The sequence below is a fragment of the Vanessa cardui genome, chromosome 28 (assembly GCF_905220365.1).
Source record: "Vanessa cardui chromosome 28, ilVanCard2.1, whole genome shotgun sequence".
Classification (NCBI taxonomy): domain Eukaryota; kingdom Metazoa; phylum Arthropoda; class Insecta; order Lepidoptera; family Nymphalidae; genus Vanessa; species Vanessa cardui.
In genome coordinates this window covers 3,387,266-3,407,997 of record NC_061150.1, presented here as the reverse complement: position 1 = coordinate 3,407,997, position 20,732 = coordinate 3,387,266, and the positions used below count along the sequence as shown (strand labels likewise).

At 40.6% G+C, this 20,732-nt stretch overlaps 1 protein-coding gene across 3 annotated transcripts in view; it reads left to right on the top strand.

The window, feature by feature from the left end:
• Positions 1–20,732, top strand: part of LOC124541402 (protein mahjong) — a 39,754-nt gene that overhangs the window by 17,860 nt on the left and 1,162 nt on the right. For 2 of the 3 annotated variants that reach the window (XM_047119255.1, XM_047119253.1), the window contains exons 11-32: positions 372–505; positions 1,702–1,813; positions 2,917–3,053; positions 3,504–3,588; positions 4,890–5,050; positions 5,947–6,077; positions 6,171–6,173; positions 6,814–6,905; positions 7,398–7,520; positions 9,445–9,598; positions 10,380–10,525; positions 11,926–12,126; positions 12,199–12,338; positions 12,590–12,814; positions 13,239–13,455; positions 13,735–13,854; positions 14,790–14,881; positions 16,239–16,435; positions 17,224–17,321; positions 18,225–18,302; positions 19,451–19,571; positions 20,201–20,358. In XM_047119255.1, coding sequence (XP_046975211.1) covers positions 372–505; positions 1,702–1,813; positions 2,917–3,053; positions 3,504–3,588; positions 4,890–5,050; positions 5,947–6,077; positions 6,171–6,173; positions 6,814–6,905; positions 7,398–7,520; positions 9,445–9,598; positions 10,380–10,525; positions 11,926–12,126; positions 12,199–12,338; positions 12,590–12,814; positions 13,239–13,455; positions 13,735–13,854; positions 14,790–14,881; positions 16,239–16,435; positions 17,224–17,321; positions 18,225–18,302; positions 19,451–19,571; positions 20,201–20,358 — 2,925 coding nt within the window. The remainder of the gene's footprint in view (positions 1–371; positions 506–1,701; positions 1,814–2,916; positions 3,054–3,503; positions 3,589–4,889; positions 5,051–5,946; positions 6,078–6,170; positions 6,174–6,813; positions 6,906–7,397; positions 7,521–9,444; positions 9,599–10,379; positions 10,526–11,925; positions 12,127–12,198; positions 12,339–12,589; positions 12,815–13,238; positions 13,456–13,734; positions 13,855–14,789; positions 14,882–16,238; positions 16,436–17,223; positions 17,322–18,224; positions 18,303–19,450; positions 19,572–20,200; positions 20,359–20,732) is intronic. The other variant, XM_047119254.1, reaches the window with a different exon arrangement.

The following is a 20,732-nucleotide window of genomic DNA, read 5'->3' as shown; positions in this document are numbered from 1 at the left end:
AGATACAACTTCAAACACTTAATAGGTATATACAGCATTAATAGTTACGTTAGCCTCCAATAACAATTTTTAACTATACTCTATTCAATAAATACTACAGACTGCAATAATAACACGCTTATTAATTATTTAACATTTAGACAATTGATAAAAAAATAAAAAATAAATGAAGTAGAAAACGAATACTAAATACACACAAATGACAATATAGGATTCTTAGAGATAATACCATAAATTCACAAAATTAAGCAAAATATAACAGTTCAAAAACAACAACAATAAAGATATCCCAATCACAATAACGCTTCCAACATTAATTTTTTGCGAAATATATATTTTACATATATATATATATATAATTGTGGTTTCAGAAGTTCCTCGAGGTGCCCCGTCCGTCGGTGGCGGCGACGGGCGTGTCCATCTGCCTGTACTACCTGGCGTACTGCGAGGACGCCATGGAGCGCGTGTGCCTCATGCCGCGACACACTCTCGCCGACCTCGTCAAGTGAGTGCGCTGTATACCCTTAGCATTCAGATAGATCAACTTCAAATGTTTCCTTGACTCGAGTCGAGAGCTTGATTGATCCATGGTGTTGGAGCCTACGTGTGGCAGGTCCACACATTCTCCACTACATTTATTTTACATGACATTTTGTCTATATGAACCACGATATTCTAATTCATAAAGTTGTAATCATTTTTTTATCTATGTACTTAAGTTCCTTCGTTTACATTTTAAATTTGATTATCATTCCGCTACGATTTCTTGCCTTGTAACACCTGTGTCTTCAGATAAAAGTATTTAGCAAAATCAAAGAAGTTTCTTTAACATGCCTAAATAAACCGAACACATGGTATGCGAAAAAATGGCGCTTTGAACGTCGACGAAACTGTTATCGGAATTTTGAAAGTAACATTAAAGTTTATATAAGTAGTAAGTTAAAGTATGTATAACTATATGTATAGTACGACTCAACTTAGATATAGCATCGTCAAATTCAATAAAACCGATTAATGCCGATTTATAAAACCAATAGAAATAGCTCCCTATCGCGCTATTCGACGCTATTCGTCGATTGATTCTCGCGTCACTTCAACCCGAGAAAGCAAGTGCATGTAAATCGACGTGTCAAATTGACAAATATATTAGGTCATGTGGTATTACAAGTTTACGCTTGTGCAAAGATCATATTCACATAAGAAGTAAATATTGATAATTTGGGATAGCGTATAGTACGACACAACTTAGATGTAGCATCGGCAAAATTCGTAAAACCGATCACATCCGAATTGAGTACGCCATCCCAAATTATCAATATTTATTTCTCATGTGAATATGATCTTTGCACAAACGTAATAACTTGTAATATCGTATGACCTAATATATTCGTCAATTTGACACGTCGATTTACATGCACTTGCTTTCTCTGACGCGAGAATCTATAGCGACGTATAGCGTCGAATGGCGCGATAGGGAGCTATTTCTATTGGTCGTGTAAATCGGCAGTAATCGGTTTTATTTTCATTCCATTGCATTTTCCGATGCTACATCTCATTTGTGTCGTACTATACTTAATTCGGATGAGATCGGTTTTACGAATTTTGCCGATGCGACATCTTAGTTGTGTCGTACTTTATTATTTTATACTTTATAGATCCTCACTATGATTAAGACTTAGTTTAAATTGTCTTTCGCTTCAGGTACGCGCTGTGGCTCCTAGAATGCTCGCACGACTCGGGCCGCTGTCATGCGACCATGTTCTTCGGTCTCTCGTTCCAGTTCCGTGTCATACTCGAGGAGTTTGATAACCAGGTGACCTACCATACATCATCATCATTATTTTGTCAGTGTATTGTGTTGCTGTCGAATTCTTGGTGAGACAACAACAGCCTGTAAATTCCCACTGCTGGGCTAAAGCCCTCCTCTTCCTTTAAGGAGAAGGTTTGGAACATATTCCACCACGCTGTCCCAATGCGCGTTGGTGGAATACACATGTGGCAGATATTCTATGAAATTTGTCACATGCAGATTTCCTCACGATGTTTTCCTTTACCGCTGAGCACGAGATGAATTATAAAGACAAATTATAAGCACATGAATCAGCGGTGCTTGCCTGGGTTTGAACCCGCAATCATCGGTTAAGATGCACGCGTTCTAACCACTGGGCCATCTCTGCTCTTAGCCGAATCGCCGGATATTTATTTATGATGAAAAACCCAACTGCCTGCTACCTCTAGATGTAAAGATGTTATTATTTATTTACCACAATTTTCCCTTAGTGCAGTGTTAGTACTAATTCATTCATTTTCCTTGAGTTACATCATTTTAGAGACTATTGTGTGATTAAAAATTGAAAACTAAAATTATTTAAGTTAAGTTATACTATGACTAACTAAACAAAGCCAATAATTACTTCAAAATATGTTTCTTCTATCCAGAATTTCTTATTTAATTCGTATGGTAGTAGCTATCCTGTATTCGGCCGGATGTTATTTTAGCGGCCGGATAGGCAGGATTCCGTATAGTTAACGGATATACGTGTTATCTCTAATGATTATCATCATGATTGTCCATTGCAACCGTAGTACGAGTAAAAATATACAAAATTTATTTTTACATATTCTATATGTACTTGGTCGGCTAAATTTCTTCGTTAAAATGTATTTTTTTTTTCACAAATCCTCAATGAGTATCGTAGACTATTCAAGATCTATATATTGTCTATGCTCAGGAAATTGGCATATTCTTATGAATGGATGTTGAGGCGTCGTGTCCGTCTCCATGCTTTTTGATTCAAAATCAAAATCAAAATAAACTTTATTCAAGTAGGCTTTTATAAGCACTTTTGAATCGTCATTTTACAATTAAGTGAAGCTAAATTGTAAAATTTAGCTTTAACGGCGCTCTCTCCCCAGGACGGTCTCCGCAAGCTGTACAACGTGATCTCGACGCTGCCGATCCTCGGCTCGGAGGAGGAGGAGTCGCGCGTCTCCGACGACGAGACGTGCGCCGCGCGCCAGATCGTGCGCCACGTGTGCGTCGCGCTGCGCAGGTACGCACGCGCACACACACACAGACACACACACACACACAAACACACACACACGCGCGCGCGCGCACACACACACTCACACAAAAACAACACACACACACACACACACACACAAACACACACACACACACACACACACACACAAACACACACACAAACACATACGCACGCACACACACCCGCGCGCACACACACACTCAAACTCACACACTCACACACTCACACACACGCACACGCACGCACACACACTCACACACACACACGCACACTTATACACTGTAGACACACATTACACGATGACAAGACGTACGCTGCGTCTGAAATTAACGCTTCGTTCATAGTACAGATAGCATAACTATTAATATTGTTATTGTAAGATAATTCGGTACAGATAGCATAATTTGCTAAATGTGTGGCAATGTTTATAGTACTTTTTGTAATATTTTTCAGATACTTTGAGGCTCATTTGAGGATACGCGCCGCTCAGGTAGCGAGACAACAAGGCGATAATGTTCCCGAACCACCTCCGTACAAAGTAAGTGTCGTAATTATGTCTTACAACACGCACGCAATTTACAAATTTTAAACATAAATTGATAATAGACAAAATACGAGTTAATTTTTGTAATTAGTTACATAGAATATATAGTCATATTGTTTACTTGAATTAAAGTCTTAACTTTTTATCTGAAAATATGAACACGCATTTTTTTTTTCGTTATTAAAATGATCTCCAAAAAAATTCCGCTAGTACTCTTATTCAAACAAATTTATAAATATATATATTGACTCCATATAAAGTAAAGTAAAATAAAGAGATAAGGCCTCCTCTTCCATTAAGGAGAGGGGTTTGGAACGTATTCCACCACGCTGTTCCAATGCTGTTAGGGGAATGCACATGTGGCAGAATTTCGATGAAATTAGACACATTCAGGTTTCCTCACGATATTTTCCTTCAACGCCGAGCACGAGACGAATTATAAACATAAATTAATCACATATATATAGTGGTGCTTGTCTGGGTTTGAACACGCAATCATCGGTTAAGATGCACGCGTTCTTACTATATACTATGTATAAATTATATTTTAATGGAAATATTAATTAATAATAAAATGAGCACTTTAGCTATGTAGTCGGTTGAAACACCCCGATTCGATTTTTTACTTTAATGTGTATTTTTTAAATTCATTATATTTAGTCTTTAAACAAATATAATTTGTTGGAATTTTAACACAAATATGCATACACCTTCACCCTGCTGTTAAAAACGATTTGATTGGTCAGGGGGCGGAGTAAAGCCGGTAAACAATGACAACTTACAGCATTCTTAACGCGAACAAACTATATTTATATTGTTATCCGTCAGAGCGTCACGATAGCATGCGTAAGCGATCCCGTGGCGTCCGCCGAAAGACGGACAGGGTACCGCTGGTTTTTTATTTATTTATTTATTTATTTAAGGTTCGTCAAGTTACAAATCAAATGGGTTGATACGTTACAATTATAATAAAGCTACGTAAATATTAACAATTTGTAACTTTGTGTAGACAAACACCACATGCATATACATTTAAGTGAGAAAGAAGCTAATGAGTAATAAAGTTATACAATAAAATATGATTCTTATCTAATAGAAAAAAAAGTTTTTAGTGGGTAAACCCGGTGTGCTTGGGCGCACTCGGCGTTCAGGGCTCCGGGGAGTCCCCCCCCCACTTTCCATCACGTGGGGGAAGCGCGTAAAGCGTTTTTACAGCGTAATTAAAAAAACAAAAAAGCAATGTAGTCGGTTGGCACGTATTTGATCGTTGCTGCATGCGTTGCTGCACGTTCCAGGCGTCGAAGTCGACCCCGGAGGAGATCCAGGAACTGATCGAGCTGGTGCAGGGCGCGGCGTGGGCGCGCTGGCCGCCCGTCGACGAGCTCCTGGAGCTGGGCGGCGTGGCGCTGCTGCTGCAGGTCGTGGGCTACGCCTACGACTGGAACTTCAACGGCAGGTAACATCTTCGAACCTTCAAGAAAAGAGCGTACTCCTTTCTCAAAGGACGGCGACCTGCAAGCCCCCTGGTGTCGCAGATGTCGATGGGCGGTGGTAGTCACTTTCCATCAGGTGAGTGACTGCTCGTTTGCCACCTATTCCATAAAAAAAAATAAAAAAAATAGCCTATAAATTTATCACTACTGGGCTAAGGCCTCCTTTCTAATTAAGTTTGGAACATATTCCACCAATGCTTGTTAGTGGAATATATTTTACACTAATTGCCGCCCGCCTTGCTCGCTTGTGTTTTAAGGGTTGTTCGTCAGGTTAATACTCTAAAAAGTAGCCTAAGTCAATCCTCGGAGTTCCAATTTTATCAAAATAGGTGCAGGGGTTTGGCAATGAAAAAAAACTTTGTCTATTTGTAAATAGACAAAGTTACTTTGGCATTTATAGTTTTAGTATAAATTAAGTAATCTTATCGGCTCTTGGTAAATTCTGCATTAAGAACCGGTGATTGTTTTAAATTTCATGTATCCCTAAAATGTCTTTAATTTTTTTATCATAATATCTCCGAGAGATCTCTATAATCAGCTATACTTCATAATCGATGGTCTGTATGTATAACAACTGCTGGGCTAAGACGCTACTCTCCCTTTGAGAAGAAGGTATGGAAGTATTAGTAAAGGTATATTCCACCACGCTGTTCCAATGCGAGCTGGTGAAATACACATGTGGCAGAATTTCGATGAAATTAGACACATGCAGGTTTATTCACGATGTTTTCCTTCACCGCCGACTACGAGATGAATTATAAACACTAATTAAGCAAATGAATATTCAGAAGTGCTTGCCTGGGTTTGAACCCGCATCTCCATAATCGATGGTCTGTATGTGTGTGTTTGTGTATTCCAGGGCGGAGACAGTTCGCTCGGCGTTGGACGTTGTGTCCGTGTGCTGCGTGGCTCCGCGGGTGCAGCTTCTACTCACCGAGAAGATCGACATGCGGGACGCCGACCTCACCACCGGCGTGCACATCGTGCTCGGTGAGTGGTGACACCTGCCGTCGACGACGGTAGCGAGCTAGTCGCACAGGGGTGTCGTGTGCTCATTAATGCATCTACCAAATATTATTACAGATGGTAATAACGCTTGATGCGAGTATTTGGGGGGGCGGACGGTGGTACCACAAACACAAAAATAAATACAATTCTTCGTATAGCCGCGTTTTAGTTGTATTGCCGTGATTCTGTGTATATACGAGGCACGTGAGATATAATGTCTTAGATTACGCGGCGTATTGATGGTGGGTGGTCGGTTTAGGTTAGGCCACTTACCACCAAGTGGTCTATTTCTATACTAGTCAGGTTATGCTTTTGTCTTTTAATGACCATTTAAATACTATATCTCAACAGCATCCAAGCGGTCTAGGTTCGATCCAGACCTCTCAAGTTATATGTTTACTCTAAATTGATGGGATAGATAGGAATTGAAATTCCTTATAAAATACTTACTGGACTATTTAAAATGGAAACAATTTCATTACCATACAATAATATGAAAACCCAAATAAAATCATCCCCAGAAATGTAATTACATACAATATCAAAACGCGTATGTGTGTATGTACGTTTGTTATACGTTAAAAGTACGCTAGTGAGTGTAACACTCGCCGCACACACGGGTAGAATTACGAAATGTTCATCAAAATCGAGTCGGTGTCCCGCTGTGTGTGCGTGCGTGTGTGTGCGTGCGTGCGTCCGCTCATGTGTGGGTGCGAAGGCGCGGCGGACGGCGACATCGTGCCGGAGCCGGAGGTGCAGCGCGCCGCTCTCAACGTGCTCGTCAACTGCGTGTGCGCGCCCGTGCAGCGCGTACGTACCCACTGCGAATACTTTTTTTTTTTTTTTTTACTTTTTTTTATGTGCATCACAAATTTTTTTTTGGACGAAATCTAATTGAATTGTCATTTAATTTAGAAAATATGTAATCGTCTTTTGTTTTTTTATATCATAAATGGAAAGATTAAATATAAAAACAAATTTTAAAACTGCTAGCAGTTATGTGTGTATATATATTCTCTTTCATCATTAAAATATACAAAGTCTTTACGAGTTCAAAACCAAGTAAGCACCACTGAATTTAGTGAGTTTATAATTCTGTCCTGATCAGCGATGAAGGTAAACATCGTGAGGAAACCTGCATGTGTCTAATTTAAAGGAAATTGTAAATGTGACTAACCGACCCGCATTGTGGAATATGCTCTTAATCTTCTTCTCAAAGAAGGCCTTAGCCCAGCTGTGGGAAATTTACACGCTAAACATGATATACGGATATCCATATTAAATATTGTTTTAAATACCCAGGCGGGCGCTTCGACGACTCGCTTTTCGATAACGGGTTCCAGTAAGAAGAAGACGACCGCCAAGTCGTACGAGGACGTCATACAGAAGGTGTGGGAGAGTGTGCGCACGAACAACGGAATCATGGTGCGTTATACGGGAAATAAATTAAACTATATATCATTTTAAACTAGCGACCAAATGCTGATACTAAATGTACTATTTACTTGGTGGTAGGGCTTTGTGCAAACCCGTCTAGGTAGGTACCACCCACTCATCAGTTATTCTACGGTTCTGTTTTGAAGGGTGAGTGAGCCAGTGTAACTACAGGCACAAGGGACATAACATCTTAGTTTCCAAGGTTGGTGGCGCATTGACGATGTAAGGTAGTTAATATTTCTTACAGCGTCATTGTCTATGGGTGATGGTGACCACTTACCATCAGGTGGCCCATATGCTCGTCCGCCAACCTATACTATAAAAAAAATACTATGTATGTTTTTGTTGTTTCTATACTATATCTTCCATGTATTATATACAAAAAGCTTCCTCTCGAATCACTATCTATTTAAAAAAACCGCGTCGAAATTCGTTGCGTAATTTTTAAGACCTAAGCATACATAGGGACAGACAGTGGTAAGCGACTTTGTTTTATCCAATAATAACAAATATTTTTCTAATAATAAGCATGCACTTAGAGTATTATCTAGTAGTCGGTGGTAGGGCTTCATGCAAGCTCACTTGGATAGATACCACAAGCTCATCAGATATAATTTGAGAGCTGAACTGACCCAGTAACTACAGGCGTAATGGACATAAAAATCTTAGTTACCAAGATTCATTGTGCACTGGAGATGTAAGGATTGCTTAATGTTTCCTACAGCACCAATGCCTGGATGTAGTCTATTTGCTTGTCGATCTTTACCATCAAAAAGACTACCATGTATGTGGGAATATTATATGGTAGTATTGCTTATATATTAGAAAAGTTAGCCATGAGTTGAGATGGCCCAGTGGTTAGAACGCGTGCATCTTAACCGATGATTGCGGGTTCAAGCCCAGGCAAGCACCGCTGATTCATGTGCTTAATTTGTCTTTATAATTCATCTCGTGCTCGGCGGTAAAGGAAAACATCGTGAGGAAACCTGCATGTGTCTAATTTCATCGAAATTCTGCCACAATTGCATTCTACCAACCCGCATTGGAAGAGCGTGGTGGAATATGTTCCAAACCTTCTCCTCAAAGGGAGAGGAGGCCTTTAGCCCAGCAGTGGGAATTTATAGGCTGCTGTTGTTGTTGTTGTAAAGTTAAAAATGTCTATGTAATTCTGAATTTTTTTCTATACTGATATAGAAACGGGTATCTTGCCCCAAGAAGTTTTATTGCCCCAAGAAATTAAATTTATTGACTTTCCGAAGTCGGAATCTTGGCGTTATAAGTTTATCCTTCCTTCTAGTGCACATGATTGCATTGAATGATTTCTACCTTAAAGCTATTGCATATCATTACCATTTACCAACTAATCGCTGGCACAACTCACTTGCGGACGCATACAAACACCGCACCGAAGTCTGCTTAACTAAAACGATATTAGACAAAGTGTTCGGATTATTTTCGTTACGGAATTTCTTGATTCGTTCGCTGCGCTCAAAGCCCGCGATATAAGCCATGCAATAGCTTAAAAACTCATTTAAAGACATATTACAATATTTAGAAACTCCATTGAAATAGCAACATTTCAATGGAGTTTTTAGTGCCCTCTGTCCGTGACGCAGGTGCTGCTGTAAGCTATTGCATATCATTACCATTTACCAACTAATCGCTGGCATAACTTATTTGCGGACGCATACAAACACCGCACCGAAGTCTGCCGAACTGAAAGGATATTAGACAAAGTGTTCGGATTATTTTCGTTACGGAATTTCTTGATTCGTTCGCTGCGCTCAAAGCCCGCGATATAAGCCATGCAATAGCTTAAAAACTCATTTAAAGACATATTACAATATTTAAAAACTCCATTGAAATAGCAACATTTCAATGGAGTTTTTAGTGCCCTCTGCCCGTGACGCAGGTGCTGCTGTCGATGATGATGGTGAAGTCCCCCATCACGGACGCGGACCGGCTCCGCGGGCTGGCGTGCCGCGCGCTGGCGGGGCTGGCGCGCTGCCCCACCGTGCGCCAGATCATCTCCAAGCTGCCGCTCTTCACCACGTCGCATCTGCAGGGTGCGTAGCGTTGCAGGACAAATTATTCACAACATTTGACTTTTTGTCAATGCGAAAAATAAAGTCTCAATTATTGTGATTAGTATATATCATTAGTTTAAAAATGGTTATATTAACGAAGGTTGAAAATAGTACATAATTAATTCATAAATAAAAATGCACTTTTTTAAATGTTTGTCACGTGACACAAAATACTCCTGATTGGCCGGGCTTATGATGAAGTCACTTGCTCGTTAACCTTGCTTGCTTACTATATATACCACAGATTCAAATACAGGCAAGTGACGTCATCGACCCCCATTGCAGCGCCATACTGTCCAACTAGCGTTTTCGCGCACTATTTAAATATGCAATTTTAATATATTTTTTACTGGGTTCTTATAAGGAAGTGAATGATTATATTGGTTCCTTAACCTCAATTAAATAATATAAAACGTATTTTAAGAGCAGTCAAATAGCCTATTAATTAACTAGAGTATACTAATAATGACGCCTTTTGTATCCTATGACGATCTGAAAAAATAATTAATCAATTTTTAAAAAAAATATACTTTAAGATGCAGTGCGTTTTTTCAAAACGCTTTAGTATATAATATAAGGATATATAGCCTTTTCCAATGGAAGCAGGAAAAAGATAAACAACCCCTTAATTTATATAAATATCAAATATTGATGTAAACATACATACTTTTATTTTATTGAAATGCTCTATACTACAACTTTTTTATATAATCGATTACATGTAATATATAGCTGTTTAAGTGAGTTACTAACGTTCCAGTGCTGATGCGAGACCCGATACTCCAGGAGAAACGACAGGAACACGTGATGTTCCAGAAGTACGCGCTGGAGCTGCTGGAACGAGTCTCCGGCAAGAGCAAGCACATGGGCGCCGAGTTTGAGACCTCGCTGGCGAATATACACAGGGTAAGTGCGGAGTGGATTTATTTCACCATGACTTTTCATTCTTATAAAAAAGTAATGTTAGCTATAGGAGGAGCTGAGATAGCCCAGTGGTTACCACGCGTGCATCTTAACCGAAATCGAATATCTACCACATGTGCATTCCACCAACCCACATTAGAACTGAGAGCTGAGATGGCCCAGTGGTTAGAACGCGTGCATCTTAACCGATGATTGCGGGTTCAAACCCAGGCAAGCACCGCTATATATATGTGCTTAATTTGTGTTCATAATTCATCTCGTGCTCGGCGGTGAAGGAAAACATCGTGAGGAAACCTGCATGTGTCTAATTTCATCGAAATTTTGCCACATGTGCATTCCACCAAACCACATTGGAACAGCGCGGTGGAATATGTTCCAAACCCTCTCCTTAATGGAAGAGGAGGCCTTATCTCAGTAGTGGGAAATTTACAGGCTGTTACTTTGCTTTACACTTTACATTAGAACAGCGTGGTGGAATATGTTGCAAATCCTCTCCTTAGTGGGAGAGGAGACCTTAGCCCAGCAGTGGGTAATTTACAGACTGTTACTTTACTTTTATCTTTTAGCTTAAACTATTCGCTTTACTATTTCTCACATCGATACATGTTAGCATATAGTGTGCATTTCCGGTTGTTTAATAAGAGAAACACATTTTAAAAAACAAAATTATTTATTTATGGTGTTTACACAATGCACCCGTCTGGACTATTGCTAATCTAAGTATAAAGATGCGGCCGTGCCGCCGCGTGCCTCCGGACGGCGGGGGCTCACTGCCGGGGCGAAGTCCGGGCCTGTCCTATTGGCCCACCTCACACGTCACCGTCGTTCGATTGGTTGTGTAAATCTTAGCATAGTCAAAAATCAAAATCAAAATAAACTTTATTCAAGTAGGCTTTTATAAGCACTTTTGAATCGTCATTTTACAATTAAGCGAAGCTACCACCGGTTCGGAAAGTAGATTCCACCGAGAAGAACCGGCAAGGAACTCAGTGGTTACTCTTTTTTAACATTTAAAAAAATACAACGTCATGTTAATTAAATACAATTATTTCAATTAATGTATCCTGCTTGGAAGTCAACATATATACGCCTATACTTAGCCATACACATTTGTATATATAAATAATAAATAAATTTGAGAAAACATTACATACATTACTCTGATCCCAATGTAAGTAGCTGAAGCACTTGTGTTATGGAAATCAGAAGTAACGACGGTACCACAGACACCCAGACCCAAGACAACATAGAAAACTAATGGTAATCTACATCGACTCGGCCGGGAATCGAACCCGGGACCTCAGAGTGGCGTACCCATGAAAACCGGTGTACACACCACTCGACCACGGAGGTCGTCGTATAGTGTGCACTTCCGGTTGCAGGCGAACGTGGTTGCGCAGACGCGCATCAGCTACAACGAGCGGCAGCTGCTGCAGCTCGTGGCCGAGCACCTGCGCGCGCGCGGCCTGCGCGACAGCGCCGCCGCGCTCGTGCGCGAGGCGCGCCTGCCGCCGCCCGCGCCCGCCGCGCCCGCGCCGCCGCCGCCCCCGCCGCCCGTCTACACGCCCGCCACGCCCTCGCGGGTGAGTGCGACCGGCCACCCCCCCCCCCCCGCCCCGCCCGCATAGCCCGCCCTGACCGCGCTCTGCCCGCAGCCCCGCCTGTCCGTGCGCGCCGGCAGCTGCGGCGCGCTGCACCGCGACAGCTTGGACCACGCCTACGCGCACGCGCACTCGCACGCGCACGCGCACGCACACCACGACGACAGCCCCATGCCCACCGTCATCAAGCTGAGGTCAGTTCGCTTTCTCTACTCCTTACTTCGCGCCTCCCTAGTGTCGACGCTAGAGGCTAGCTTAGGTTCGATCCCTAAGTCCGATACTTATATTAAGTTAAGTAGCTGAATTTGATTATCACTTCGAATATGTAAGCGTAGAAGCAAGGCAAGTTTAGATTCCACATTGGTAAAAGAGTCATAAACTCAAAAGCTAAAAATATTACAGAGTATAAAAACTTGTACATTAATATAACTATCGGAACTTCCAGAAAAGTCCAAAACCCTGCCTTGTCTTCGCCAGTGCAAGGGACGGCCCTGACGCCGGGCTCCGAGCACAAGCGCTCCCTGCAGAAGCAGCTGAGCGCGGCGGGCGGCGACCGGCCGCCGTCCCCCCCGCGCGTCACGCTGCACTCCATCATCACCGAGTACCTCTACAACCAGCACGCGCTCTGCAAGAACCCCGTCGTCACGTGCCCGCAGTTTAACTTGTTCGAGTGAGTAGTCGAGACCGGAGTCTGGTTCATTCCGACGGCAGGAGGTGCAGATTAGTGACAGTAGTATTAAAATTATTAAAAAGAAAAAAAAAATATATACCTGTTTAGTCGTACCGTTTGAATGAACTACAGAGCATGTTTTGGAAGATTTCTTGGGTAGGTAACACCCACATATCACTTGTTCAATATTCTCATAATAATATTATGATAAGATGACTGTGGACTCGAATGGGAAGTTGATTTGTCGACGTGCGCAGGCCTAAAAAAGAAAAAAAAATGCATATATTTAGTCGTACCGTTTGAATGAACTACAGGGCATGTTCTGGAATATTTCTTGGGTAGGCAATATCCATATATCACTTGTTCAATATTACGATAATAATATTATGATGAGTTTTTATTAAGTTGATTTGTCGTCGGTCAGGCCGCACAAGTGCCCGTCGCCGGCGGCGGGCGGGCTGGCGTCGGTGAGCGCGCGCGGCGCGGAGGCGGGCAGCGTGCTGGCGCGCGTCGTGCGCCGCGAGCTGGGCGCGCCGCCCGCGCGCCGTGCGCATGCGCGCCTCGCGCACTCGCACTTCGCGCACGTGCGCACGCTGCGCCTGCAGGACGACGACGCATACTTCACGCACACCATCTTCCACGTGAGTCGCACGCGCACGCACACACGCGCACATTGCTCTCTCATAAAATAAACACATGAAAATTTAGTGGTGTTTGCTTGTTCTTGAACCCGCAATCATCAGCTAAGATGCACAGGTTCGAATAAACTCAGCTCCAAAAAAAAATTGATTTTATTTCTGCTTAAAACATGATGGTTTATGTATTAATGAAACCTGAACACATGTCAGCATCTAACGTCCGTGACCATAGTCGTGACCCAATTGGCATGAACTCCACTGAGTAACCGCTCCCGCCCGCAGCCGACGCAGCAGCAGCTGCTGACGGCGACGTCGTCCGGCGACATCCGGATATTCAACCTGTTCACGGGCGTCGAGGAGAACTCGTATCAGGTGCACGAGTCGTACATATACCACATGCAGGTATGTGTACTCAGAAATTACTAAAGTAAAAAAAAGTAAAGTAACAGCTTGTAAATTCCCACTGCTGGGCTAAAGGCCTCCTCTCCCTTTGAGGAGAAGGTTTGGAACATATTCCACCACGCTGTTTCTATGAAATTTGTCACATGCAGATTTCCTCACGATGTTTTCCTTCACCGCTGAGCACGAGATGAATTATAAAGACAAATTAAGCACGTGAATCAGCGGTGCTTGTCTGGGTTTGAACCCGCAATCATCGGTTAAGATGTACGCGTTCTAACCACTGGGCCAACTCAGAAATTAATATCAAAATATATTTTGGTCAATTAAACGGTGCAAACTACTTTTGAATCGTCATTTTACGGTTCTGAATGTTGATTCTACTTAGAAAAACCGGTAGTAGGTCAGTAGTAATCGATAGGTAATTTTCCAATCAAAAATATTCTACATACACAATTTTTGTTTCCTGTATGATCTTCAACGAATATTAGTATTATAGTACCATGTATAGTACAACACAACTTACATGTAGCATCGGCAAAATTCGTAAATCCGATCACATCCGAATTGCGTACGCGATTCCAAATTATCAATATTTATTTCTCATACGAATATGATCTTTGCACAAACGTAATAACTTGTAATATCATATGACCTAATATATTCGTCAATTTGACGCGTCGATTTACATGCACTTGCTTTCTCTGATGCGTGAATCTATAGCGACGAATAGCGGCGAATGGCGCGATAGGGAGCTATTTCTATTGGTCGTGTAAATCGGCAGTAATCGGTTTTATTTTCATTCCATTGCATTTTCCGATGCTACATCTAATTTGTGTCGCACTATACATCTATCTTAAATATTCCTTGTGTTTAGTTATATATACTACATTAAGCATTACGAGTTCAAATGCTACAGTTTGTCTTATGTGTAACAGGCGAGCAGAGACGGGTGCTTATTGCTAGCGTCGTCGACGACGTCTTGGAGGACGCTCTCCGCGCTCTGGAACATGAAAGAATTCGAGCAGCTGTAAGTGCAATGTGTTAATTAGACTTGGTGGTAGGACTTTGTGTAAGCCTATCTGAGGTGGTAACACAACAACAACAACAACAACAACAGCCTGTAAATTCCCACTGCTGGGCTAAAGGCCTCCTCTCCCTTGAGGAGAAGGTTTGGAACATATTCCACCACGCTGTTCCAATGCGGGTTGGTGGAATACACATGTGGCAGAATTTCTATGAAATTTGTCACATGCAGGTTTCCTCACGATGTTTTCCTTCACCGCTGAGCACGAGATGAATTATAAAGACAAATTAAGCACATGAATCAGCGTTGCTTGCCTGGGTTTGAACCCGCAGTCATCGGTTAAGGTGCACGCGTTCTAACCACTGGGCCATCTCTGCTCAGTAAATACAATGAGTGTGGTAACACACACTCATTGTATTTACTACCGCCAGACAGCGGTACTAAGTAATGTTGTGTTCCTGTTTTGAAGGGCATGTGAGCCACTTTAAATACACGTACAAAGGATCTCAGGTGCCACATCATAATAAAAATATTTTTTCTTTGTTCAACTAAACTTTTGAATTATAGGTGAGGCTACCACCGGTTTGGAATGTAGATTCTCAATAAACTCAGTAGTTACTCTTTTTCAACATTTAAAAGTACAGTCATGTTAGTTAAATACAATTATATATGTATGTCATACATTCTGCCTGGAAACAAGTACTAATTCTACACTTTTTTTATTGTCTGTATAATCTTGTATTGAATAATATGTCTCCGTTAACAATTTATTTTGTACACATGGTTTCATTTTATGAAACGGCAAAGTTAAAAATGTTTGTGGAATAAATTCCAAGCCTTGGATGAAGCCAGGATGGCCTTTGTCTTAATCTATACATATAATAAAGTTGGAGTGTCTGTTTGTAATGTTAAAATAGCCCTTTTTAACTCAATGCATATGTTTGTATACATAATTTTTTTTTACAATTTTTGTCCGTCTGTTTGTTCCGTCTAAACTCTGGAACGGCTGGCCTGGCATTTTTATGGGACTTTCACTGGCAGATAACTGATATTATAAGGAGTAAATAAATAAAAAAATATGAGACAACATCACATACATCACTCTGATCCCAATGTAAGTAGCTGAAGCACTTGTGTTATGGAAAATCAGAAGTAACGACGGTACCACAAACACCCAGACCCAAGACAACGTAGAAAACTAATGGTAATCTACATTGACTCGGCTGTACCCATGAAAACCGGTGTACACACCATTCGACCATGGAGGTCGGAGTAATTTAGGCTACAATCATATTATTTTTTAAATTCAAACGCATAAGTAAAGTAGTCTTATAAACGAATAACCAAGATCTGCCGGCAGCTTCCAGCTCGACAACGAGGAGTACGTGGAGTTCTCGAAGATGTCCGACGACCGCATCATCGGCACGAAGGGCGAGACGGCGAGCATCTTCGACACGCGCACCGGCCACGAGCTCATGACCCTCACGCCGGCCATCAGCAACCAGTACGCCAAGAACCGCGCCACCTTCAACCCCACGGACGAGCTCGTACTCTCAGGTATCACATATTATGAATCGATTAAATATATAATCGATGATATAATAAAACAAAGTTAGTAAAATGCAAGAACAAAAATAAACGATTTAAATAAAACTAGTTATACCGGATTTGAATCGCGTATATTAATTATTTTTGGTCTACCCGTGACCACGAACGCTGTAAAGTGCTCGAAACGTCGGGATGCCAAAAATAATTAATATACGCGATTCAAATCCGGTATAACTAGTTTTATTTAAATGTGTAATAATCGCGAAAATTTAAGACAACAAAAATAAACGATATCGATTTCGAGTTTTGTACGTACTACACTTAACCTACTAATTTATTGATTATTGATATCAGATTAATTGACGTTTAAAATAGCATTTTTTTGCAAAAGATATTGCTTAAATTTAATGTAGAGTAATGTGAAAATTTGACGACCTCCATGGTCGAGTGGTGTGTACACCGGTTTTCATGGGTACGCCACTCCGAGGTCCCGGGTTCGATTCCCGGCCGATTCAATGTAGATTATCATTAGTTTTCTATGTTGTCTTGTGTCTTCTTACTTCTGATTTTCCATAACAGATGTGCTTTAGCTACTTACATTGGGATCAGAGTAATTTATGTGATGTTATCTCATATTTATTTATTTATAATGTAATTTCAGATGTAATGTATAATGTGAGAATAAGTGATGCTATTGGTGATGAGATGAGTTGGTGGTAGCTGGTCCTTGCAGAAAGTCTTAATGCCACTAGTAATGATTAAGCGACTAAAATTCCCGCTGTTTCATCCTGTTTCAGACGGCGTGCTGTGGGACGTGAACACAGGCAAGGAGATACACAAGTTCGACAAACTGAACCAGACGCACAGCGGGGTATTCCATCCCAACGGGCTCGAGGTATTGTTATTTCACATCACTAGCAATGTCCCGATATAAATGATTTCCTTATTGTATTGTGCTCTCTATAACTCTAAAATAAAGCTTAAAATTTGTAAGTTTCGTAAGTGGATGTGACAATAGATCAAAGAGTTAGACTTGAGACTTTTTATATCACTGGGCGACCTTTAGGCCGTTTCGTTATTGTATTTTATTAAAATGTGTGGTAGTGCAGCACTATTTCACTTAAATACTAATTCACTTGTATTCTTATATACTTCCAAAGCTATTCGCCTTATTTTTTATATATTTTTTGTTTTCTTGTAATCAGAATAAGCTTTAGCAGTAATACTAACCTAATAGAAGAAATTAAATTAATTATTTATCTAATGGATTATTTATTGAATCAGTATTTTGTATGAAGGTATAAATATAATAGGCTAGTTGGCTGTTTTTTTTTAAATCCATTTTATATTATTTAGTAGAGGTTAAGGAACCCAGTAAAAGTTAAAGTGTTGGTGTAGTACATATAGAAAACAAGCAAAGTTGAGAGCAAATGACTTAATCATAAGCCCTGTCGTTCAAATCAGGAGCGTTTTGTGATAAACGATATTTTTGGATTTTTGAATTAATTATTATTATCAACTTTCGTTAATAAATAAACATTTTAAATTAATATATACTGATTACAACGATTGACACTTTATTTTTCGCATTGTCAAATAGCTTATTATTAATTTTTTGGCTAAATTGTTTCTAAATTTTTTTTCTTTATTAAAGTGCGGGATCGATTATGCTGCGTTTGCTCTGTGAATACTCATAGTATTTTTGAATAGGGTCTTTGAAAAATGTTAAGGATTGTTTGCAATGATGATTTTATTATATTAAATCAATAAACTGATGCTTATAATTTGATATTTCCAGGTGATATCGAACACTGAGGTGTGGGACCTCCGAACATTTCATTTGCTGAGAACAGTGCCTTCATTAGACAAGTCTGAAGTGAGTTGATTCTGTTATTAATAAACTGACCCGTTCCAAGAATAAGGAGGGTCGGCATAACAAATACACAATATCTATACATAATATCTACCGGTGTCAAGTTAAACAATGACAATTGATACAATATTTATATAACCAAAAAAATAATTCATGTACTTTTTTATGCTATATTATTTATGCCACCTGATGGTAAGTGGTCACCATCGCCAATGCGCCACCAACCTTAGGAACTAAGGTGTAGTACAGTACTGTAGTTGCACTGACTTATACACCCTTCAAACTGGAACACAACCCTGCTAGGTTGTTTGGCAGTAGACTATCTGACAAGTGGTTTGTATCTACCCAGGCGGGTTTGCACAAAGCCCTACCACCAAGGGACAAACTTCTATAATTCTACACCTTAGTCAAAATATATGATTGTTTTTGTCAATGAATTATTTAAATGATACAAATTAATATGCATGTTGTAATAGGGGACGTCTAAGCCCAACTGTGGGCTATTTATAAGCTGTTACACTGGTTTTATTGCCAATTATAGTAGCGGCACGCTATGATGGCCGTTTTGACGTTTGCCCGCTCATGAAGTTTCATATTTAATAAATAATTACATCAAAGGAGCAAATTGTTGTTCTTTATTGTCAATAGTGACGTGCAGTTAGTCATAAAATTTATCGAACTTGATTTCTAAACTACAAATACTAGGATTATGAAATAATTGTGAAAATAGATAATATTTTAGGAAATGAACTTATAATTAATGTGAGTGACGATAGCAGTGTGAGTGAAAGCAGCAGTATGGACGACTCCGACTAAATATAGCCACTAGTGTTTTCGGTTTCTTTTTTGTATCAATTTATTTCTTGTATGTAATGTGTTTATAAAGTTATTCATTCTAATTCCAATTTTTGATTTAAATTGATTTCGTTCGAATATGTTACTTTAACTTATTTTATATTTTTTTTATTAAACCTTTTTAATCTCTACTTGCAACAAAAAATTTAATTAAATTACTTGCAAAAAAACAAAGATTTGAATATATTATATCGATAATAAATTGACATTTCACATCACTTTTTCCATTTGTCAAAACGGCCATCGTATCTTGCCGCTATTATAATGGCTACAAATCGTTGCAATCGTGTCGCCAGGTGATCTTCAACCCGACGTGCACGGCGCTGTACGCGGTGTGCTCGGACCAGGACTCGGAGGAGCGCAGCCAGTTCGACACCAGCTTCAAGACGCTCGACCCCTACGACTACTCCAGCATAGGTACGTTTCGACGGCAGGGGGGGGGGAATAAATACTTTATGTCTTCCCAGTCATCTTATATATATCATGTTATGATTTTTTTATGCGTTCCGGGTATATTATTCCACTCGACCTGATTTATAAATAAATTAATATGAGACAACATCACATACATCACTCTGATCCCAATGTAAGTAGCTGAAGCACTTGTGTTATCGAAATCAGAAGTAACGGTACAAACACCCAGACCCGAGGCAACATAGAAAACTAATGATAATCTACATCGACTCGGCCGGTATCGAACTGGAACTCGGAGTGGCGTACCCATGAAAACACCGGTTTTCATGGGTACACACCACTCGACCACGGAGGTCGTCAAATTGAAATTGAAAAAGATTGTGAGTGGAAGTGGAGTTCAAACGCGAAAACGACCAGTACAGTCAGCAAGAATGAGCTGCACTATTCACCCTCGCCATGCCTGCCCGCAAGATGCCTCTTCACGCCTTGTTTAACCTATATTATGTTTATATAACCTATATTATGTACTATATAATTTTATTAGATATATATTTAGTTATAATCTCATCTCATCTCATCTCATCATCACGAGTGATATGACAATCGAATGTCAAACTGGTTTGTATCAACAGCGACGATAGACGTGAAGCGCAACATCTACTCGTTGGGCGTCTCGCGCTTCGGGACGCAGATCTCGCTCGTGGAGAATCTGGGAGACTTCGAGCAGGTACAGGAGTCCTGCGTCAAGCTCTACGACGTCGGCCGGAAGAGGGACCACGACGATGACGCGGTACGCACGCACACAAACACATCCACACATAGACAACAACAACAGCCTGTAAATTCCCGCTGCTAGGCTAAAGGCCTCCTCTCCCTTTGAGGAGAAGGTTTGGAACATATTCCACCGCGCTGTTCTAATGCGGGTTGGTGGAATACAAATGTGGCAGAATTTCTATGAAATTTGTCACATGCAGGTTTCCTCACGATGTTTTCCTTCACCGCTGAGCACTAGATGAATTATTATAAAAATAAATTAAGCACATGAATCAGCGCTGCTTGCCTGGGCTTGAACCCACAATCATCGGTTAAGATGCACGTGTTCTAACCACTGGGCCATCTCTGCACACACATAGACACAACGCACAGAATTACACATACATACGT